At 46.4% G+C, this 18113-nt stretch overlaps 8 protein-coding genes across 8 annotated transcripts; 3 read left to right on the forward strand and 5 right to left on the reverse strand.

Annotated features, from left to right (window-relative positions):
- ASPVEDRAFT_31040 (pepsin-like aspartic protease) lies at positions 1–1573 on the reverse strand (the record flags this gene model as incomplete). The annotated part of the gene is made up of 3 exons (XM_040810417.1): positions 1–941; positions 1008–1326; positions 1379–1573. 3 exons carry the CDS (start codon positions 1571–1573, stop codon positions 1–3), a joined length of 1455 nt encoding a protein of 484 aa, XP_040670353.1.
- Positions 1574–2654: 1081 nt separating this feature from the next.
- ASPVEDRAFT_136586 (tryptophan--tRNA ligase MSW1) lies at positions 2655–4082 on the reverse strand (the record flags this gene model as incomplete). Its single annotated transcript, XM_040807307.1, has 5 exons — positions 2655–3100; positions 3160–3278; positions 3328–3443; positions 3532–3612; positions 3681–4082. The coding sequence occupies 5 exons, from the start codon at positions 4080–4082 to the stop codon at positions 2655–2657; spliced, it is 1164 nt and encodes a 387-aa protein (XP_040670354.1).
- Positions 4083–4508: 426 nt separating this feature from the next.
- ASPVEDRAFT_137710 (mitochondrial 37S ribosomal protein uS10m) lies at positions 4509–5554 on the reverse strand (the record flags this gene model as incomplete). The annotated part of the gene is given in 4 exon segments (XM_040807418.1): positions 4509–4687; positions 4750–5294; positions 5311–5444; positions 5501–5554. 4 exon segments carry the CDS (start codon positions 5552–5554, stop codon positions 4509–4511), a joined length of 912 nt encoding a protein of 303 aa, XP_040670355.1.
- A 427-nt stretch (positions 5555–5981) lies between these two features.
- ASPVEDRAFT_136751 (purine-nucleoside phosphorylase) lies at positions 5982–7300 on the forward strand (the record flags this gene model as incomplete). Its single annotated transcript, XM_040807326.1, has 7 exons — positions 5982–6186; positions 6248–6326; positions 6387–6466; positions 6534–6598; positions 6659–6864; positions 6919–7198; positions 7256–7300. 7 exons carry the CDS (start codon positions 5982–5984, stop codon positions 7298–7300), a joined length of 960 nt encoding a protein of 319 aa, XP_040670356.1.
- A 178-nt stretch (positions 7301–7478) lies between these two features.
- Positions 7479–8503, reverse strand: ASPVEDRAFT_31045 (Fcf2 domain-containing protein; the record flags this gene model as incomplete). The annotated part of the gene is made up of 3 exons (XM_040810418.1): positions 7479–7865; positions 8110–8263; positions 8337–8503. 3 exons carry the CDS (start codon positions 8501–8503, stop codon positions 7479–7481), a joined length of 708 nt encoding a protein of 235 aa, XP_040670357.1.
- A 1176-nt stretch (positions 8504–9679) lies between these two features.
- On the forward strand, positions 9680–10837 carry hapE (CCAAT-binding factor complex subunit HapE; the record flags this gene model as incomplete). The annotated part of the gene is made up of 4 exons (XM_040807312.1): positions 9680–9761; positions 9842–9855; positions 9919–9975; positions 10034–10837. 4 exons carry the CDS (start codon positions 9680–9682, stop codon positions 10835–10837), a joined length of 957 nt encoding a protein of 318 aa, XP_040670358.1.
- Positions 10838–11117: 280 nt separating this feature from the next.
- On the reverse strand, positions 11118–13873 carry ASPVEDRAFT_137292 (Rab GTPase-binding exocyst subunit SEC15; the record flags this gene model as incomplete). Its single annotated transcript, XM_040807375.1, has 9 exons — positions 11118–11196; positions 11247–11497; positions 11551–12000; positions 12054–12198; positions 12258–12364; positions 12426–12527; positions 12582–12713; positions 12772–13764; positions 13823–13873. The coding sequence occupies 9 exons, from the start codon at positions 13871–13873 to the stop codon at positions 11118–11120; spliced, it is 2310 nt and encodes a 769-aa protein (XP_040670359.1).
- Positions 13874–15142: 1269 nt separating this feature from the next.
- On the forward strand, positions 15143–17918 carry ASPVEDRAFT_137381 (putative meiosis protein MEI2; the record flags this gene model as incomplete). The annotated part of the gene is made up of 11 exons (XM_040807385.1): positions 15143–15333; positions 15381–15768; positions 15835–16269; positions 16325–16684; positions 16741–16776; positions 16835–16901; positions 17037–17067; positions 17231–17321; positions 17381–17452; positions 17521–17626; positions 17683–17918. 11 exons carry the CDS (start codon positions 15143–15145, stop codon positions 17916–17918), a joined length of 2013 nt encoding a protein of 670 aa, XP_040670360.1.
- Between the last annotated feature and the right edge of the window lie 195 nt (positions 17919–18113).

Consider the following 18113-nt stretch of genomic DNA (forward strand, 5'->3'; position numbering starts at 1 on the left):
TCAAAAGGCCCATATGTACCAGACCACCACAGCGCTTAAAGCGAGACGTCCTGGAACGCCCATTCCTTCCCCAAACGCCACTGCTGCACCCGTCCCTGTAGATTGTATAGTGTCTCCGCTATCCGTCGGCCCCCCAATCCGCGCCCCCGAGCCATCGGCCACAACCGAGGTAACAGGGTGAGACACCTTTGTCGCGTTGGGTACAGCATCATCTCCACTCTGTATCTCAAAAACATTGCTCTTGGTTGAATTGAACCTGGTTTGTGCAAGCGAGATCTCATTATTTGTCAGATCATAGACAACATATGCGCTGCGCAAAAAAGTATCGCCAAGAACAGCGGTGCTGTCTCCGGCAGGGACAATACCGAATATACAAGCACGATCACCGTTTGAAAAGCGAAGACCCCCGCCGTCTATAATAAGCTCCTTGATGCCAACGGTGACTTCTGGGGACGAGAATGTGAATGTTATATTAATGTCATCCTGAGCCAAGCTACATGGTACGTACCCAGCACCAGTGGATGGCTCATAAGTCACACCAATGTCTCTGTAAATTTCCTCCGCAATGGAGTCTGGTAAATACGAGAGAGAGCTTCCAGAGTCAAGGAGAACCGCTGCAGGTAGGTCTCCCGAGGAAAAATGGCGATCTCTGGACTTAGTATTGAGCGAAACGCCAGTGAGCGCTATTATGAGTTCAGAATACCCACCATTGATGCTCTGGACAGGAAGAGTCCGTAGATCACCATGATACTTTTCTGTATCAACCCCCCCGAAGAGGATAGACCCAGTATTTGCCTCAAGATCATTCAGCCACAGGCTGTAGGCGCTCGATTGAATCAAACCCTTCTGCATTAAAAATCGAGGAAGGTTGGGATACGCATCGTCCCCAAAACGAGCAACCTGGACTTCATTCGATGGGTAGCCAATTCCTAAAACACCCTCTGAATCGGGAGCAGTTAGTATTCTAAACAATGGTTTGACGAGGCGCATGCCCTGACATGACTTACCCGCGGAGCTAGATGAGTATCCGATTCCAAACTGAAAATTTTCGACTGTTGTACCGCCGATATGGAGTGTGTCGGTTACGTAGTCCCCAGCGGCACCCGTCCCATCTGCATACGTGATGTTGAAATCGGATGAAACATAAGACAAGGATGAAGACAAGTTTGGGTCAAATGAGCCAGGTATACGGCATGGATCTCTAGACGACGAACAAAGTGTTGAATTTGCAGCATTACACCAAAGATCACTGCTACCAGTGTCGAGAATCAACCGCAGATTTTGCTCTGGTGTGCCGATTGTTACATTGCAGAAGTAGAGCGTCTCCTGCCGAAGCGTAAGTCCCTGATACATATAGAGGGATTATTAGCCAACGTACCTCATTATCAATTAACTGCGAGACGGTCTTGTCCCGTTTTCGCCTCGTTTGATCTCTCGCTATGGGATCCGGTATATTGTTGCGACGGATATTTAGCTGAACGACAGCGGGCAATCCGCTTTGTCGAAGTACCAATGAACCCGCCCAACATCGAGTCAATAGCAAAGCACCGAGAATTGAATAAACCTTCCACATTGTGATTTGCCGACAAGTTGGGGTACCCCACAGCCGCCTAGGATGTAAGGGAAGCAAGAGCGCAGTGGGTTATATAATAGATATGCAACCGACAAATCTCGGTGAAGGACTTGAAGTATAAGACAGACCACCCCAGCTGGTAAGTAGGTAGTAAACTCCCGGGTAAGGTAGCACCATTGACTGGCGCATGGCGAGCTGTTTTGTAGAGGTGTGCTGCTATTGTTGCCTAGACCGGATGGCCTGGAACGGGGCCTACACTATCCAATGGTCATGTGCAGCATCCTATTGTTGTCGTCATCATTGTGCCATCAGTACAGATTGCAGAGGAACCTACCTGTGCTTGTGTGTTGAATGTTGGGTGCTTGAATTGCGACTGGATTACTGACCAGATGATAAAATTAGAAACCTATTTAACATCGTATGGGCTTCCCATCAATCTGCCTTTCTGAGGATAAAAGCAAAAGCACGGGGCGGGGGACGACAGTCCGGGCCCAACATTGAAGGGTCGAAGGCTAGCTTGCCTTAAGGTACGATTGAGGTTCCACCGAATTTACCGAAAGCGACGAAGCTATGCCAAGTCGGACCGACTGGAAAGCTTAACTATCCGCCGTTGCCGGCTTCGGCAATGTTATAGAGGGTACGGTATGATCATAGCTCAATCGGTTATGCCCGTCATGCTGCATATGCAACCCCGGTGCAATTTGCAACTAGCCAACGGATGTATTTATGCCATTGCCACAGCTTACGCCGTCCATGGATGGGAATGATGGCTTTTTTAATTGACGATTGTCGCCCTCTTAGGTAGACCAACTAAGTAATTCAAAGCACACCCACATTGGATTTACTTGGCCTGAATCATTATTGTCTCCCAACGCTGAAGACCATCTATGGTTATCCCCCTGTCCCGACCGATTCTTAGACAGATACGCATGACTACATGACAAATGGGTATTCGGATCTAAGGGAAAAGTCTACACCGGGATGATGCAATTGGCATTGATACAGTGGATTTTGAAGTCGAAATATTAAATAGAAACAAAGAACGGTGAGCTATTTAATGATTCCGGCTCGCAGAAAAATGTCATAGCCCCATAGTTTCTCGGACCATCTTCATAGTGATCTCGGCATTGGCACGTGCTTTCTCGGCCCCTTCTTCTGAAATAACGTCTAAACTACGGCCGTCTGAGATAGTTGCATTGTACTTCTCTTTAATCGGAGACAATGCCTTACAGATCTCTTCAGACAGGTGCTCCTTGAGAGCTCGTGGACTTGCCGACTCGTACCGTGATGCGATTTCGAAGCACGAGCCTTCTTCGAGATGGCTTAGGATCTCTATAAGGTTGGATATACCTGGCCGGCAAATCGGATCATAGGTTATGCCAGGCTCTGAATCTGTAAGCGCAGCTTTAACCTTTTGTCGAATGTCCCCCGGGGAATCTGTGAGTATGATCCTTGAACGTTCGTCAACATGGGATTTTGACATTTTGAGCGTTGGCTCCTTCAGAGACATCACCCTCTTCGCGGGAGCTAATGGCAGTTAGCTTATGAACACCAGGGGTAGCTACACATGAGCTGGGCAGCCTAACAAATCAGTGCTTCCGGGGATGGGAATACTGTCCCGTAGAGGTGATTGAAGCTATTTGCAGTATTCCTGGAGAATTCCAGATGTTGCCTTTGGTCCTCTCCGACTGGAACATGGGTAGCTCTGGGTCACCTTAGCAAGATATTATTTACCCGACGGACAGTAAGCAGACCTATGAACCAGGATATCCGCAGCCTGGAGCACTGGATATGAAAAAAGCCCCAGACGTAGCTTCGACCGAACCTCTGCATTTTCCAAGGTAGTGTCTTCTGGCAGTTGAAGTTTACTCTGATTGGGGTTAATTATATGCCCGCGTTCGTGTATTTTCTTTTGCCAATAGGGGCATAGACAGTATTATCTTTTAGAGAGCACTCACCTTCCATTGCGTCATCCTAGATAGGTATCCCGTAGACGCTACAGTACTAAGAATCCAGAATAGCTGAGCATGGTGATGAACCTGACTAGCTTATCAGCTGGATATCCGGCGTGGAAGTAACATTGAATGGGTTTCAGGCTATCGCATACGGCGGATTGATAGAAAATCGTCGAACGTCTGGGATCTAAACCAACAGCTATCAACATCGCAAAGGCCTCCTTTCTCCATTTCCTCAGTTCGTGCCCTTGTTGAGGCACGGTTAATGCATGCAAATCGACGATGGAAAATATTAACTTAGTATCATCGGTGGCGGCATCCTGTATTTTAACCCACTCACGCAGAGCGCCAAGGTAATTCCCTAGGTGCGGCACACCAGTGGGTTGAATTCCGGAAAAAATCGTGGTTGCAAAACACTGTTGCGAATCGTGAGAACTTTTCCACCTTAGAGACGGTCTTGCAGGTCCGATGTCGAAGCCCTTGGTATAACCAATTCTCTTGCGTGCCTTTAATGTTTGGAGGCATTGGCGATGCTTTCCAACTGCGACACACATATCTCGCCCGGTTATCAGAGGCTTTCGGGGGTGATGTTAGGTATAAAGTTGTGCCCCGGATTTTATTGAAATGGATCGCCGGGACAGTTTTAATACACGTGACCTGAACACACCAGTGAATCTGCTGCCGGAGAACAAAGCCATGGCTACCTATGCACTGAACAGAAGATCAGAACTGCTTCTGCAACCCCATGATGAACCATGCTACCATCTAATACCACCCGCCGGAATAACAATCATAGGAAGGGAAGAAGAACATGTACATTGTAAAGCACTGTTTACCACCACATAGTACTTGCTACGAGTATTAGCGCTTACTTTGTGCTTTATGGGGTGTATTTATGAATACAGAGTAATATACAGTTTCTTAAAGCTACGTGTCGACAGAGAACAACAATAAGAGAGCAGCTATACAACTAGTGCACCCTATCGGCTGCTAACAGCCAGTGGTCCCTTGTTTAAAGATAACCGCTCGTTTCCCAAAAACTCAGACAATGATTCCCCTGTCTCGGATGTTTTGTTTTCACGACGGCCAAACCGTGAGGGATGAAGCTCGAGATTTTTTTCAACCCCGGGAAGAGCTTGGTCCATGTTTCTCGCAATTTCTGGTTATCGGCGCGGTTAGGATATCATAATCTGGCATGTGGTATTGGGGTTTGTGTCTTACCGATACTTTCATGCTCCCAGACATTTGCCTTCATTCCAACACCATAGAATGCATGCTTCCGGACAAAGGCAAGCCAAGCTTGGACAACTTGGGGGTTCCCATCTTTAATCTGAATCAATCGGCGAAGGGTTATGCGTTCGAAATTTTCCTGGCTCTTCTTGTGTACAAAATTACTCCGAGGGAAAGTCCATCGCTCGGTAATTTTGGGTAGGGGTACAGGACCAGAGACCGGGAGTTTCAAGTAATAGGCAGCTCGAATAGCAAAATCCGTGAAAAACTCGAGGTTCCGCATGCTGTACGATCTTAACTGAAGGTCGCAAACCGGAAGGCCATATTCGGCCTTTCTCCGGAGCGGCCGTAAGTATAGCGCCTGGACGCTTCTCGGTAGTCGCGCATTGAGGTTGATATCATTTAGACGTTCTCCCCTACCGAGATCACATGTCAGAAAAAATCCTTCGTTTGTTCCCAGAACGAGACCAGATATAGATTGGGAGACAAACCATTCCTTGACTGCTGAATCGAAAGGCTCTCGAGGTTGTGTTGATCTGTATCCATTAACACCCGAAGGGACAGGAAAAAAATGGAAAGACCAACCTTTCTTCTGTTCCATCTGGCTTCGTTGCGGTGGATTGGGGATATTTCACATTGCCTAACTGACTAGACGTGCTAAGAAGAGCTCGCGATCGCGCAAAAAACTGGTCGATAACATCAATGTAAATTCCCGGGCAGTATAGAATTCCAAAGACGGTACCTGCAAGGGCCTGCCTGCTCGCAATAAGATATTGTGGGGTGATAACTGTGACATTTTGCCCTTTTTTTGCTTTCCTGCCTTTTTTTTTCCGGACGAGGAAATGAAAGCTCGCACAAGAGAGACCTATAGGACACTTGTTGGGTTCATTGCTTCGTTGACTTGATTGTTTCTAGGCCCTAAGTTGTTCCTTAGATTTTACCTGACTAATCAGCCCTCGTGACCAAATAGTTAGTTAACTACCTGGTACCAGTACCTGGAAAACTCGAAGTTTACCAAAGTTGCCTACCCACAACCTACCACCAAGCTGGTAATTCAATTGACGAATGATTAATTTCGCTTATTGAGTAAGATAAGTTCACCACGCGTCAGTTGATTATTCTATGCGAGGGTTTCTATCTCACTACTTAAGCGCTACCTTACCTGTGCCTCAAAAAACCACACTTCGCGGTCAATACAAGCAAAGCGAAAGATGCCGAATCACATGGAGCACCCTGCATGTCCTTTAAGCCTCGAGAAGACGGATGAAGCATACAATTTCATAAAGAAAAATTTACCGAGCATATTGCAAAGTCCCCGTGTAGCTATTGTTTGTGGCTCTGGATTAGGCGGACTTGCAAACACTATTGATAGTGCGCAACGAGTAGAAATTGATTATTCTGATATCCCTCACTTCCCTCGTTTGACCGGTCAGTTCAAAGTTGCTTCACAGTCCCTTTTCACCAGCAGACCACCTACTAACGAACGAAGTCCCTGGACATGCTGGTAAGCTTGTGTTTGGACTACTCGACAATAAAGTCCCGGCCGTCTTGATGGTTGGCCGTGCACAGTAAGGATCTCCTGATTAAAACGGAAGCGAATGTAACCGCTAAATTCCAGCATTCTTTAGCTACTATGAGGGTCATTCCATAGAACAAGTGACGTTCCCTATTCGTGTCTTCAAATTGCTGGGAGTTGACACGGTTGTTTGTGAGCCAACTCCCCGGTTGGAACCTAAACTAGGCGTTTTTAGGGCTGGCTAATGTCGTACACATAGTGACAAATGCTGCTGGGGGTCTTAACCCAGATTACGTCGTCGGCGACATTGTACTACTAAACGACGTAAGCCAAAACGTTCGCTCGCATCAATACTATCCTGGGTTGCACTAACAATACGCAAAGCACATTTTTCTCGCTGGATTGGCAGGTATCCATCCGCTGCGAGGACCTAATTACGAAGAATTCGGCCCTCGGTTCCCACCTCTGTCGGACGCTTATGATCTAGACCTGCGTCGCCAGGTTCATAAAGCATGGCATGGAGTTATGGGATCAAAGGAAAGTAATCGGAGATTACATGAGGGCGTTTATGCTTTCGTTGGCGGACCTAGGTAAGCTATGGCACTCCGAATAGCTTCGAGGCTCTTTTTGACTCGGAATCTCAGTTATGAGACCAGGGCGGAGTGTCGGATGCTTCGCCAGCTCGGGGCAGATGTCGTGGGAATGTCGACAGTCCCGGAAATTGTCGTTGCAAGACACTGCGGTATCCGGATCATAGCATTTAGTCTGGTAACAAATAACGCCGTACTATCACCTGTCCCTCGTGGAGATGATCATCTGATTCAACAGAGGGATGTGAAAGACCTAGACACTATACTGCAGGAAGGGAAAGCTAACCACGAGGAAGTGCTCGAAGCTGGCCGATCCGCAGCTCAGGATATGCAAGTGAGTGCCGAAAAAACGCTTGATAAACCGGATTGATACTGATGATCATCATTCCAGAAACTCGTTGTCCATGTTGTCTCAGAAATTTTCACTAACACTTAGTCAAAGGGTATCATAATAATGATGTGACCAGAGGTTGTGATTTCACCATGCAGGCATTGCCCAAGAAATGATGGGGTTGTTTCTGCGATCTCGCCGAAATTCTTCGGCTATTTCCTGATTATCTGGTGGCCGTTGTGAATTCAGGCCTGATCAAGCTGACAATTTTATGTCGAAATTTTTATCGGTGTCGGTTCTTTCCACCAGAATTCCGTTTGGCTCGTAGACTCTTGTAGAACGCTTTCTTGCCACTCCTTTTTTTGCCTTGTACATCATTGTACCTAGTCTCAAAGCGCTTGTTCTCGTTTTCCAGAACCAGGGCCTCCTCCACAAATGTTCTCTTGCGGTCTCGCTTGGCAATGCGGCCACTGAAGAATTCGGTTGGGCCTTCGATGATGGTTCCTACTTGAGAGTAGTTTGGCGGTTGGGCCTTGTTATTCTCTTTCTTGTAATGTCGTTTGGGGTCCAATATAGAACGCATCCGTAGAAGTTGTAAATCTCTCTTCAATTCAGGCGTCAATTCCGTCTTCGGAAGGTGATACCAGTTACTACCCGCGGTTGGTTTATCCTGGAGCATATTGTCATTAGCAAAAAGTCAACTGACAACCCCCAATGAATAAGAATGCTGATATAAACGTGATGCTCAGAGTAACTATGAAACAAGAGGGCTCTCATTGCCACAGCGCAGCCCAATACGGGCTGTAAGGACTGTGTCAAGCGCTTATGCGATGGTTGAGTTTTCCTCATAGCAAAAAAAAAAAAAAAAAAAAAAAAAAAAAAAAAAAAAAAGAGACAGGGAATTGTGTGCATACTTGTTTGAATTTCCATGCTGTCTGTTCATTAGCCAGTGATTGGTGATTAATGTTAGTCATGGGACCCGTTATTCGTGCAGTATCAATAACTGCAAGCTCATTGTGTTGCCGGACGTAAGGTTTCAAAAACGATCCGGTAGATAGCTTGGGGATACTATAGTGCAAAATTATTAGCCCCTCGCAGCCATGACCGGCAGTTCCACCATCCGTGGGAGTACAGTACATACTTTGGGATGCTCTGCTCGGACTGATCGGTTGTAATCGAGTCATTAACTGTTTCTGTATTCTTGCAGAGACGTTGCTCCGCCTGAGCAAGGAGCTGTTGAATGTTCTCATCTGTCAAGAGAGCTCCATTGTGGTGTTGCATAGTGACTTGGTTAGATGATAAGTTCATATTAAACAGAGACAGAAAATAAAAAGAAAGTGAAAAACTAAGGGGGGGATTGGTGGTGATTTATAGAGTTAAGAAGGGAAGCTTGTCTCAATATTGAAATTTCTGTTTGTGGGGCGAGCTCGGGCTTTCCAACACCGCCTTGGCTGAGTACGTAGTAGGTACGGGTACAAGATCCGGAGAAGGTACCTACACCGTGCAGCCTTCTGAGCATGGATATACTAGTACGTAATAGGCTACCACACGGCAGCTCCAGCTTGCTTCCAGGTTCCCGAAAGGTTCTCATATCGGTCACTAACCACACGGGAAGCTGTAGGTGAGTACTGCGTCCTCGATATTTATTTCCATGGCTATAGGTATTCCATGCGCTCGATCATGTTATACCTAGATGGATACGACACGATAGTCACCATTGCCAACCGGCAATTCTCCCCCCTTCAATACGGGCCCCTCGAGAGTCGTAACATCCAAAATATCCACCTATAAACGCCCGCGAAATACCCCATCGCGAGTCTAGGGCTTTCATGGCCTCACGGAGTTATCATCAGTGGCAACATCAAGACTTTGAGTATTTAATATTTGAGCACATAGTCTAAATAGTGTTTCAGTTATATATACCCAGGTAGTTTAGGAACAGACTGTTTTATGTCGCAGATGCCCATTCTGGTGGCAGGGTAAAGTGAAAATCATTTCAGAAAAAAGGTTGTTATGGTATCTATGGTCTGTACTCTGTATGCATGAATAAATTGATATCTATTTACTAGTAGTGTATGATACTTAGGTGTATATCAGGAATGTTCATGACCCCTCAATAATGCGGAGGTCGCAAACGTCACTTGACTTTGAGCGCCGTTCTTGGCGCGCTTTGTGATGCCGAGTTGCTGACTCTTCAATGCGACCCGGGCGCCTTATTTGATAATTAAATCAATTGCTTGCCCAAACTTTACCTGCCTGTGTTGTCCAAAAACATTATCATTAGTGGCAGCCCAAACAGTCAACTGTGTATTGTTTCATGCTCTGATACTAAAGACCTTCTTTACCTAGACTGCTATAACAGCAGTTAGCTTCATCTATTGCATCACATCACATCGCGTCTTGACCCCTACCGCCCAACGCCTCCGGATTAACTCATCAATCAGACCCTTCATCTAGCTTCTTTATTATAGACTTGTCAAAACAATGGATCAAACACAGCAAAGTTCTGGACAACAGCAAGGCCGGCAGCAGCCCCTGTACGACACGAGAAATGGTGGACACTACGGTAATGATCTCTCTATCATCAAACCCCTTTGAATTTACCATCCGCATGAGTCATTATAGTTCTGATAAGCCTTTTCTTAGGTGCCAGTGCGGCGGTAATAACCCAACCTTGGACAGACATGGTTCCACACCTTGAACTGACTTCGCATTATTTATAGCTTGCTGCACAGGGTTATGCTCCAGTTGCTGAGCTCTATACTGGTACATGGGCAAATGTGGGTATGATGGTGCCTTTTATAATATCACCGCTAACCGTACTTTGTTCTCCATCAGGTCAACCAGGGCTTACAGGGAACCGCCCGTGACATCTTGACGACGTACTGGCAACACGTAATCAACCACCTGGAATCCGATAACCATGACTATAAAATCCACCAATTACCGCTAGCTCGGATAAAAAAGGTCATGAAGGCTGATCCAGAAGTCAAAATGATATCTGCCGAGGCTCCCATCTTGTTTGCCAAAGGTTGTGACGTTTTCATTACCGAGCTGACTATGCGGGCATGGATACATGCTGAGGATAACAAGCGAAGGACATTGCAGAGATCGGACATCGCTGCCGCTTTGTCTAAGTCCGACATGTTTGATTTCCTCATCGATATTGTCCCCCGCGAGGAAGCCTCGGCACATGCAAAACGCTCAAGCCAGACAGCAGGAGCTCCAACTGCAGCCGCGCCCCCCGCCCCTGCGGGCCAGTTGCCACCGGCTCAGCATGGTGTTCAGCACCACCCCCATCATATGGCACCGCCGGATTACGGAGCCCTGGGGCAGCACCCTCTCCAGGATCAGGAGTACAGGCAACAGGCAATGTATGGAGGTGCTGTGCAGTCCGATCCAACGGCGGCGTATGCACAGCCGCAAACTCAGATGTTTGAAGGAATGTATACTCCTTATCCTCATCTACCCCCCCAGCAGGTATGCAGTCCTCTCAGGTTATACCTATTTTCCCGACGTTCTACGGCCCCTGCCCAATCTGGTTTTAGAAAGCTAATTTCGCCAACCGCTTTTCACAGTGAGGGGGGTATAAGTTATAGGTACTGCTCGCGACGGGGCAGTTCCTCGTTGCGGTGCATTTAATCAAGGTGTATCTCTTACACTGAACCGTTGAACCATGGCACTTGTCGGGGGGCGCTACCGGATGTGCTCCTCTGGGTGATCGAGTATATACTAGAACATACCCATTTTTATTGTTTCTATGACGTTAGGGCCTCCTGCTAGTGACAGGAAGGGCAATATGTTTCAATGGGAGTATTTATAAGGCCAATTATAGTTTAAAGCACACCAAGACGAATATCAAGGAACTAGTGATTGCAATTTTTCTTTCTTATACGGGTACTAGAACGCGCAAGCCAAGCGTCTATGATTTCTTTCCAAATCTAGAAGAAAGAGTCGAAAATTTATCCATCTTGACCGGGCTTTGTACTGTATGTGTAAGTCTTCGAGAGTTAGTACATATTCGAACTCCTCGGATTCATTCACCACTTACTTCTCCAGCAAAGTCGGGCCGTTAATCGCATCTACGCGTCCATACTTCTTGTTTCTCATGGAGATATCGTAAAACTCGTCTGCGTTGTCTGCTTGCATCAGTTGCACTGTTTGCTGTAGCTCATCTAAGTTTTCTCTCAGGATGGGATTGTTGAGACTATCGACGAATTGATATAAATATTCCACGTCTTTTGCAAGAGCCATGACCCCATTGGGATTGATTCGCTTCACTTCTGGGGTTAATGGAAGGGCCTACATGATAATCAGTTAAGCCCACAGCAACACAGAACACGCAAAAAACTTACTAAAATCATAGTAGAAGCATGGCTTAAGGCATCGAAATAAATCAGTTCTTTGATCTCTTTGGGAAGCCCAAGGAGGGTTGAATTCATAATGTTAGAAAGAAAACGGGTGAGAGTTTGCATGTAGTTGTTTGGTTCTGTAGGAGCCACAGTAGCCATCCAGTCGTACTCTGCAGTTTCAATGAGATCATCAATCTTAGAATTCACAACTTCAAATATGCGTTTCTCTGCCTGCTTCTTGTTATCTCGGAATTTCCCTGTCGCTTTTAAAGCTACTGGATCGCTGGACGAGCTCTGTGATCTGGCGGCAGCAAGCAACAACTCAAGCTCATGGCACGCGTGTTCGAAGTGTTCCAAATTGATAAGTATTTGCACGATTTGTCCCAGATACTGGGAGTTGAGGCGCTCAACGAGCGTGTCGCAGACTTTACTAGAAAGAAGTTCGTCCAGGGCCTGATATAGTTAGAAGCGGTCCAACCTTGCTTATGCTTGCGCCGCATCCTTACATCTTTCAACGTCTCATCGATGATATCGGGATTTGAAAAATCGTCATTGGCAAAGAAGTAGAATTGGTTGAGGAAGTTTCGTATATCGATGCAGCACAATGGGTACATCTGTGAGAATGGAAGAACACACGGGAAACTAAAATAACTAAGCTCAGTATAAACTGTGCGATAACAGAACCATAAGTAGGGTGGGCGACAACGTACCCCGGCTCCTGTGGCTCGCTAGGGGTAAACCAGCTAACGTTGAGTACCTTATCGTATTCTTCGGGCGTTTGTATCGGCATGGGCATGTAATCATCCGTGGATACGATCTTTGCAATATTAGCATTGAGAATAAATAGAGCGGTCCTTGGAGCTGGTTAAGATGGCTACCTCTTGAAAGTCATCACTAAACCGTCTTTTGAGCAGCTCGGCGTAATTTCTGAATAAAGTCAAGAGTAAGCTATCGAATGCCCCCACGGCAAATTCCCAGGTCTGTGGCCTTGAGTTTAGTAAAGCCATGTTAAAACACCACGGTCAGAGACATACATTCATTGTCTGCATGAACAATGCAATTAGATTCTTAATTTTTAGAAGACTCTCGGCATTGTCGACTTCGTGGAGGGCCTTTGATATCAGACCCATGGCAGTCTGACACATTGAGTCCCATAGCTCATCGACCTAATTTCACTGGTTAGCAGCGCATTGCTAGTTGTATTATGGAAAGAAGATATTTCACATCAACTGGATATCTCATGTCCGGGACTTTTTTCATGGTAGAACGCTCAACAATTGCAAAGCCTGCCATCTCCTCTAGGAGATTATGCAGACTAGCCCCATCATCATCTACTAAGGTGATGGAAGCTGGTATAAGGAGCTCTTTTTGTCGACGACGGGTGTTTGCATATTCGACCCGGAACTTCTCCATCTGACCTAGAGACTGGTGGATGTGTAGGCATTCAAAAAGCGGAGTAAAATCAACTTGCAGCTCCTCGTTTTGGAGAAGATCATATTCTTCGTGCTCGTCGCAGACTAGCTCGATTGCAGAATTCAGCTTGAAATGCTCAAGATATGGTATTTTCGCAGCACGCTCCTTTTGCCTTGTCTTCCGCAAGTCCGTATGATACAAGGCTATCTCCCCGAGGTACTGTGACATTTCTCGTATCCGGTACAGCCAGGTATTCAAATCTGACATCACGGCTTCAGCTATGGCTCTTTGGGTGGCCGGGACGGAACGCTGAATCATATCAGCTATTTGAAACTGTGTGACACCCTTTAGATGAACATTCTGGAGCTCCTCTAGAGCGCGAAGTGCGGCATAATGATTCTTCTTTGCTAGAAGATCATGAACCTGGTTGGCAAGGCGAAGAACTTCGAGACAATCTTGTATCGCACGGGATGTCTCATCGATATTCTGACGGTGACGCCGCGATTCTACCAATGCCTTCTTTTGTTCGGCTAACTTTTCTGTACTTGCTTGGATTGATTGATTGAGGTTCAATATCTCGGCCGTTAAACTGACAGTACCTTCCCTGACGTGGAGAAGCTGATTGACGGAAGAGACAAATTCCTGGTGGTTTGTATTGCAGATAGTCTCGATTTCCGCTTCTTTGTCGCTAGAGAATTTAGAGAGGGAGCGTAATAACTCAGATGTTTTATTGCCGACACTGTACTCTTTGATAGAAGGGATCAATTGATCTAGATAATCGGTATCCGAGGGGGATATAATTATCTGCAGACAGCATCGCGTTAATTTATTGATAAATTCACACGTAATGGGGAGTTCTGACCTGGTTGAGTACGTATGAAGACTCACTTCGTGACGGAACCATAGACGGCATGTTGCCGAGGCGGGTTTGTCGGGGTTGATAGGAGCAATCGGGGTCAATCAAGTGGTTTAGAATTTAAGATTATTCAGATAGACATGGGTATCAGTCCGCATAGAGCTGGTATTAACATCCTATATAGTTCGGATGTCTTTGGGGACGCACAGTAAACTATAATACTCGAGGTTTACCGTCAGGGAGAGCTGGTGTTGAGCTTGCACTGATGCCAAGAACACGTACCTACCCTAGGTGTCATACTGCCCGATAACAGGAAACACCGGTTATCGGAGCGGTCGGTTATCGATAGGATAACTTGAATAGGTGCTCTGCTACGAATGAGGTTGCTGCCACTCTCCATTTTGAAAGCCCTCACTTTCTTTCATGGTAACATATGATAAAACAAAGCCTTTTGTAGTTGTTTAGCTTGTCCTATAATTTTAGAGATGATACCAAGTTATCACTTTCTGCGTTTCTCCAGCTAAATCTCCTTTGGGAGTCTGGGACTCGAGCGGACTATTAGAAGCCAAACCATGGGCCTAACTGGTTTGATGTTGCAAGCTAATGGCCTGCGTATCGCGGAGGAACTCGACAAAGGATTATCAATACCACCAACAATGGCCTTTTTCTTTTCTTTTCATTTCTCTTTCTCTCGCATACACACACACACACACACACACTCTCTCTCTCTCTCTCTCTCTCTCTCTCTCTCTCTCTCTCTCTCTCTCTCCCTCCAGCTGTAGCTTAATTTGACTAAACCGAGGCCAAGGTATAAGTATATATACTTGTATGCGTTGCTCACATCCCTTGGACTTCAAACAAAAATTTCAAAAAATTTCAAAAAACAAAACCAAAACAAACCCACAGTATATAGCTAAGTACAGGGATAACGATCCAGCTTTATATAGACGCCTAGATTTTAATGGAGCCCCATCCAACTGATAAACATATGGTTGTGCTCATTACGAGTACATTGGAGCAAGCTCATATCCTTTGGCAGCGACTGTTCAATAACTCTGCGTGGCAACATCCCAGGAGCTAACCCCCCTTGAGCATTTTACTCCCGTGCCTGAAGGAGTGAATTAGCTGCCTACCTAGCAAGCTTGTGTTTAACCTAACATTCCCTCTAGCACCCCTTAAGCTCTGCAATCACATCTTTTTTACCAAAAAAGCTAACACTGTTGTTTGCTAGATTTTGTCACTTGGCAGTTTCATCACATAAGATATCTGCCCTAGATACGCCCAGGCTCCCAGAAGAGTCATCCGGCCCTGGCCCTGTCTTTCGACATGAGAGGGTCCAACTCTCCTCGAGGGTTGAGCAGCCCTAGTTCCACTGATTGGGCGGCTTCTCCCAATGGGTCACCAGACACGAAACTCACTGCATTCTCGCCAGAAGATGTGCGATCCAAAGCGTTTTCCGATTCAAGTGCCTGTGGTCCACTCGATGATTGGACTGGCTTCAAACAGATCTTCTCGACGTAAGTGAGCGGCTATCAATTCCCAGGCCCGCACTGATAGATTATAGAACTTCTTCAGACCCGTTTCTTGTCTCAACCAACGTGTCAAATCGGCCACAGCTTTCTCCAACAGCTGCAAGCTTCACACCAATTGGGGTGACTGATGCCGTGGGCGCCAACCTAGTTCATTTAAAGGCCCAAGACCAATCTTCCAGTGAGATCTGCTTCTCGGCTAGTTCTAATGTTGACCCTGGGGCGGCCGAAGCCCTACCAAATAGCTGCCCCGAGAGGTCTGTGCCAGCTTATGGAGTCATTGGAAGTGATAGAATCCGTAGGGAATACCTCTCCCTTACTCCGACCCGGAGCAAGTATGAGCCAGAAGGACCCCTTCGGGCTTTACTTATAGAGAATGTTCCAACTAACCTAACGTATATGTCACTTGCTGGGTTTTTCAACGTGAGTGGCACCTGGAAACCCCACCCCTGCTGAACACCATCTAGACATAGAGTAACTGTTGAAAAGCGTCGTGAATTCACTTCCCTCAGAGGTCCTATACTTTCCGAACTAAGCTCCATGGGCAAGGTATATGTTTCCTTCAGCGACTGTCGTGAAACCAAGAAGGCAATTGAAAAGGTCCGCCTCCTCCGACCAGAATGGCGGGTCTTCTCTCTCACTCCCAAAGAGTACGTACAACATCTAGACCCAGCTCTTCTTTCGCAGACCTCGGATTACGAGGGCCAGCTGCTCGCCACTATTTATTACGACAGTCGAAACCCGAAGTTAAATCAACGTACAGTGGCCCGATCGTTTGAGACACTTGCTATGACTTTCGGAGATATAAAGACCTTTACCGCATCACCTTCTGGCCAGGCAAACATCGCCGAGTTCCACATAGAGTATTTCAACATTCGTGATGCCGAAAATGTTATGACAACACTTAATGGCACCTCCGTGGACGTGAGTCGTAAAAAACTACCACCCTAATAAAATGAGCGCTAATGAATTTTTGAAGGATTGCGTTGTTGAGGTTTCGTTATTTAGGCCAGATGTGGAGAGTGAAACACACCAGTCTCCCCACAGCCCGTGCTCCATGAAAGGGAATGTGTCCTGCCTTGATGCTCCTCATCAAGAAGATGCATCGTGGACCTCACCCCAGCCCAATCATGCTCCTTACATGGAACTAAGCCCTACAGGTCGCTCAACAATCCCGCCAGGTGAACATGCTGGATTGATGGATTGGATGACCCGAGCAGGCGAAAGAATTTTGACGTCTCCCCGCCGCGAACTTACACGCTATCCCGATTTACGTCTGAGCAACCAGAATGCGGTAGATATCGAGCGCATTCGTCTTGGTTTAGATGTGCGCACCACTGTAAGTACCATCTCCTGCACCAATTCACATCACCTGTGCCCAACCTTGGATGATAGATCATGCTGCGGAACATCCCCAACAAGATTGACCAGGTATGGCTCATGAAACAACAGCAAGACAGTACTGGATGTCAAATTCTAATTCAATAAGGCTATGCTCAAGGCTATTGTCGATGAGACAAGCGCCGGAAAATATGACTTCATGTATTTGCGTATCGGTAGGTCCAGATTGCTGTCTCAGGATAGATGGATGCCGATTGACTGTTTCCGATATAGATTTTGCAAATAACTGCAAGTATGCTGAACATATGTACACGCCATGCCTCGCTCTTTAACTGACGTTTTTGTTCTAGTGTTGGCTATGCTTTCATCAACTTCGAGGATGTGAGAAATACCATCAATTGCGAGTGCCATGTGACTAACCCTCCTCCAGCCAATCGATATAATCGATGTTAGTTCCTAGTGACTCATTGAAATCCAACTGTCTTTGGTCATAAACTTACAATATCTGAAGTTTGTTAAAGTGCGAGCAGGGCGTACCTGGTAGGTATAATCCACAGGGCCAGTACGTAATGATTTTAACAAGGCGTATAGGAACTGTTTTAACAGCGATAAGGTCGCAGAGGTCTCATACGCAAGTCTGCGCCCCCATATCCCAACTGTGGGTTCATGCTCTAACGTATGAGCAGCCATTCAGGGGAAGGATTGCCTTGTACAAAAGTTCCGCAATAGCTCCGTAATGCTTGAGCACCCATCATTTCGCCCCAAGGTACCAATTACCATCTTTCCCTTTCCATGAAGGCCATTCTTAAATTAATCGGGTGCTTGTTTGGCTAGATCTTTCACACTGGCGCTGGGCCTCTTGCGGGGACGGAGGATCGCTTTCCTGGTCCAGATAACCCATCGAAGATGCGTCGCAGTATCGAGAACGCGGAACATGTTGGTTAGTGATATCGATAATCCTTATTTAATACTAATTAAGTGAACCTAATCCGTCAGGTTTGTTCGCCCCACGAGTTGGACAGCAGTATCGAGACGAGCAACGTCGTCGCCGTTCCCAATTTGATCGTGGAACAACTGCTGCTGAGCGTGAAATAGTATATGTTCGGACTCTCGCTCCTCGGCGCCCTGTAGGTGCAGTCGGTAATGGTTTGAAAAGCGCTCCTTGCACCTACCCTGGGATGAAAATGTGGTATGATTCGGATATCTCTGACCAAGGCCCCAAGACATCCTAGTTTTTTTTCTGAAATGGAAAAGGAAAATACTCCCCGCATAAGCGAAGAGTTGACTGTTTGTGTACAAGAGTATTTGCCCGGTATTGATATCTTCCTTCATGTATTGTCCTTGTCCTTGTCCTTGTTCTTTTTCTTTTTCTTTTAGTGCGGTTTCAAACCTTTTCATTTCGTGGGCAGGTGCTTTTCTTATTCCAT

Source organism: Aspergillus versicolor, assembly GCF_001890125.1.
Source record: "Aspergillus versicolor CBS 583.65 unplaced genomic scaffold ASPVEscaffold_8, whole genome shotgun sequence".
NCBI lineage: Eukaryota > Fungi > Ascomycota > Eurotiomycetes > Eurotiales > Aspergillaceae > Aspergillus > Aspergillus versicolor.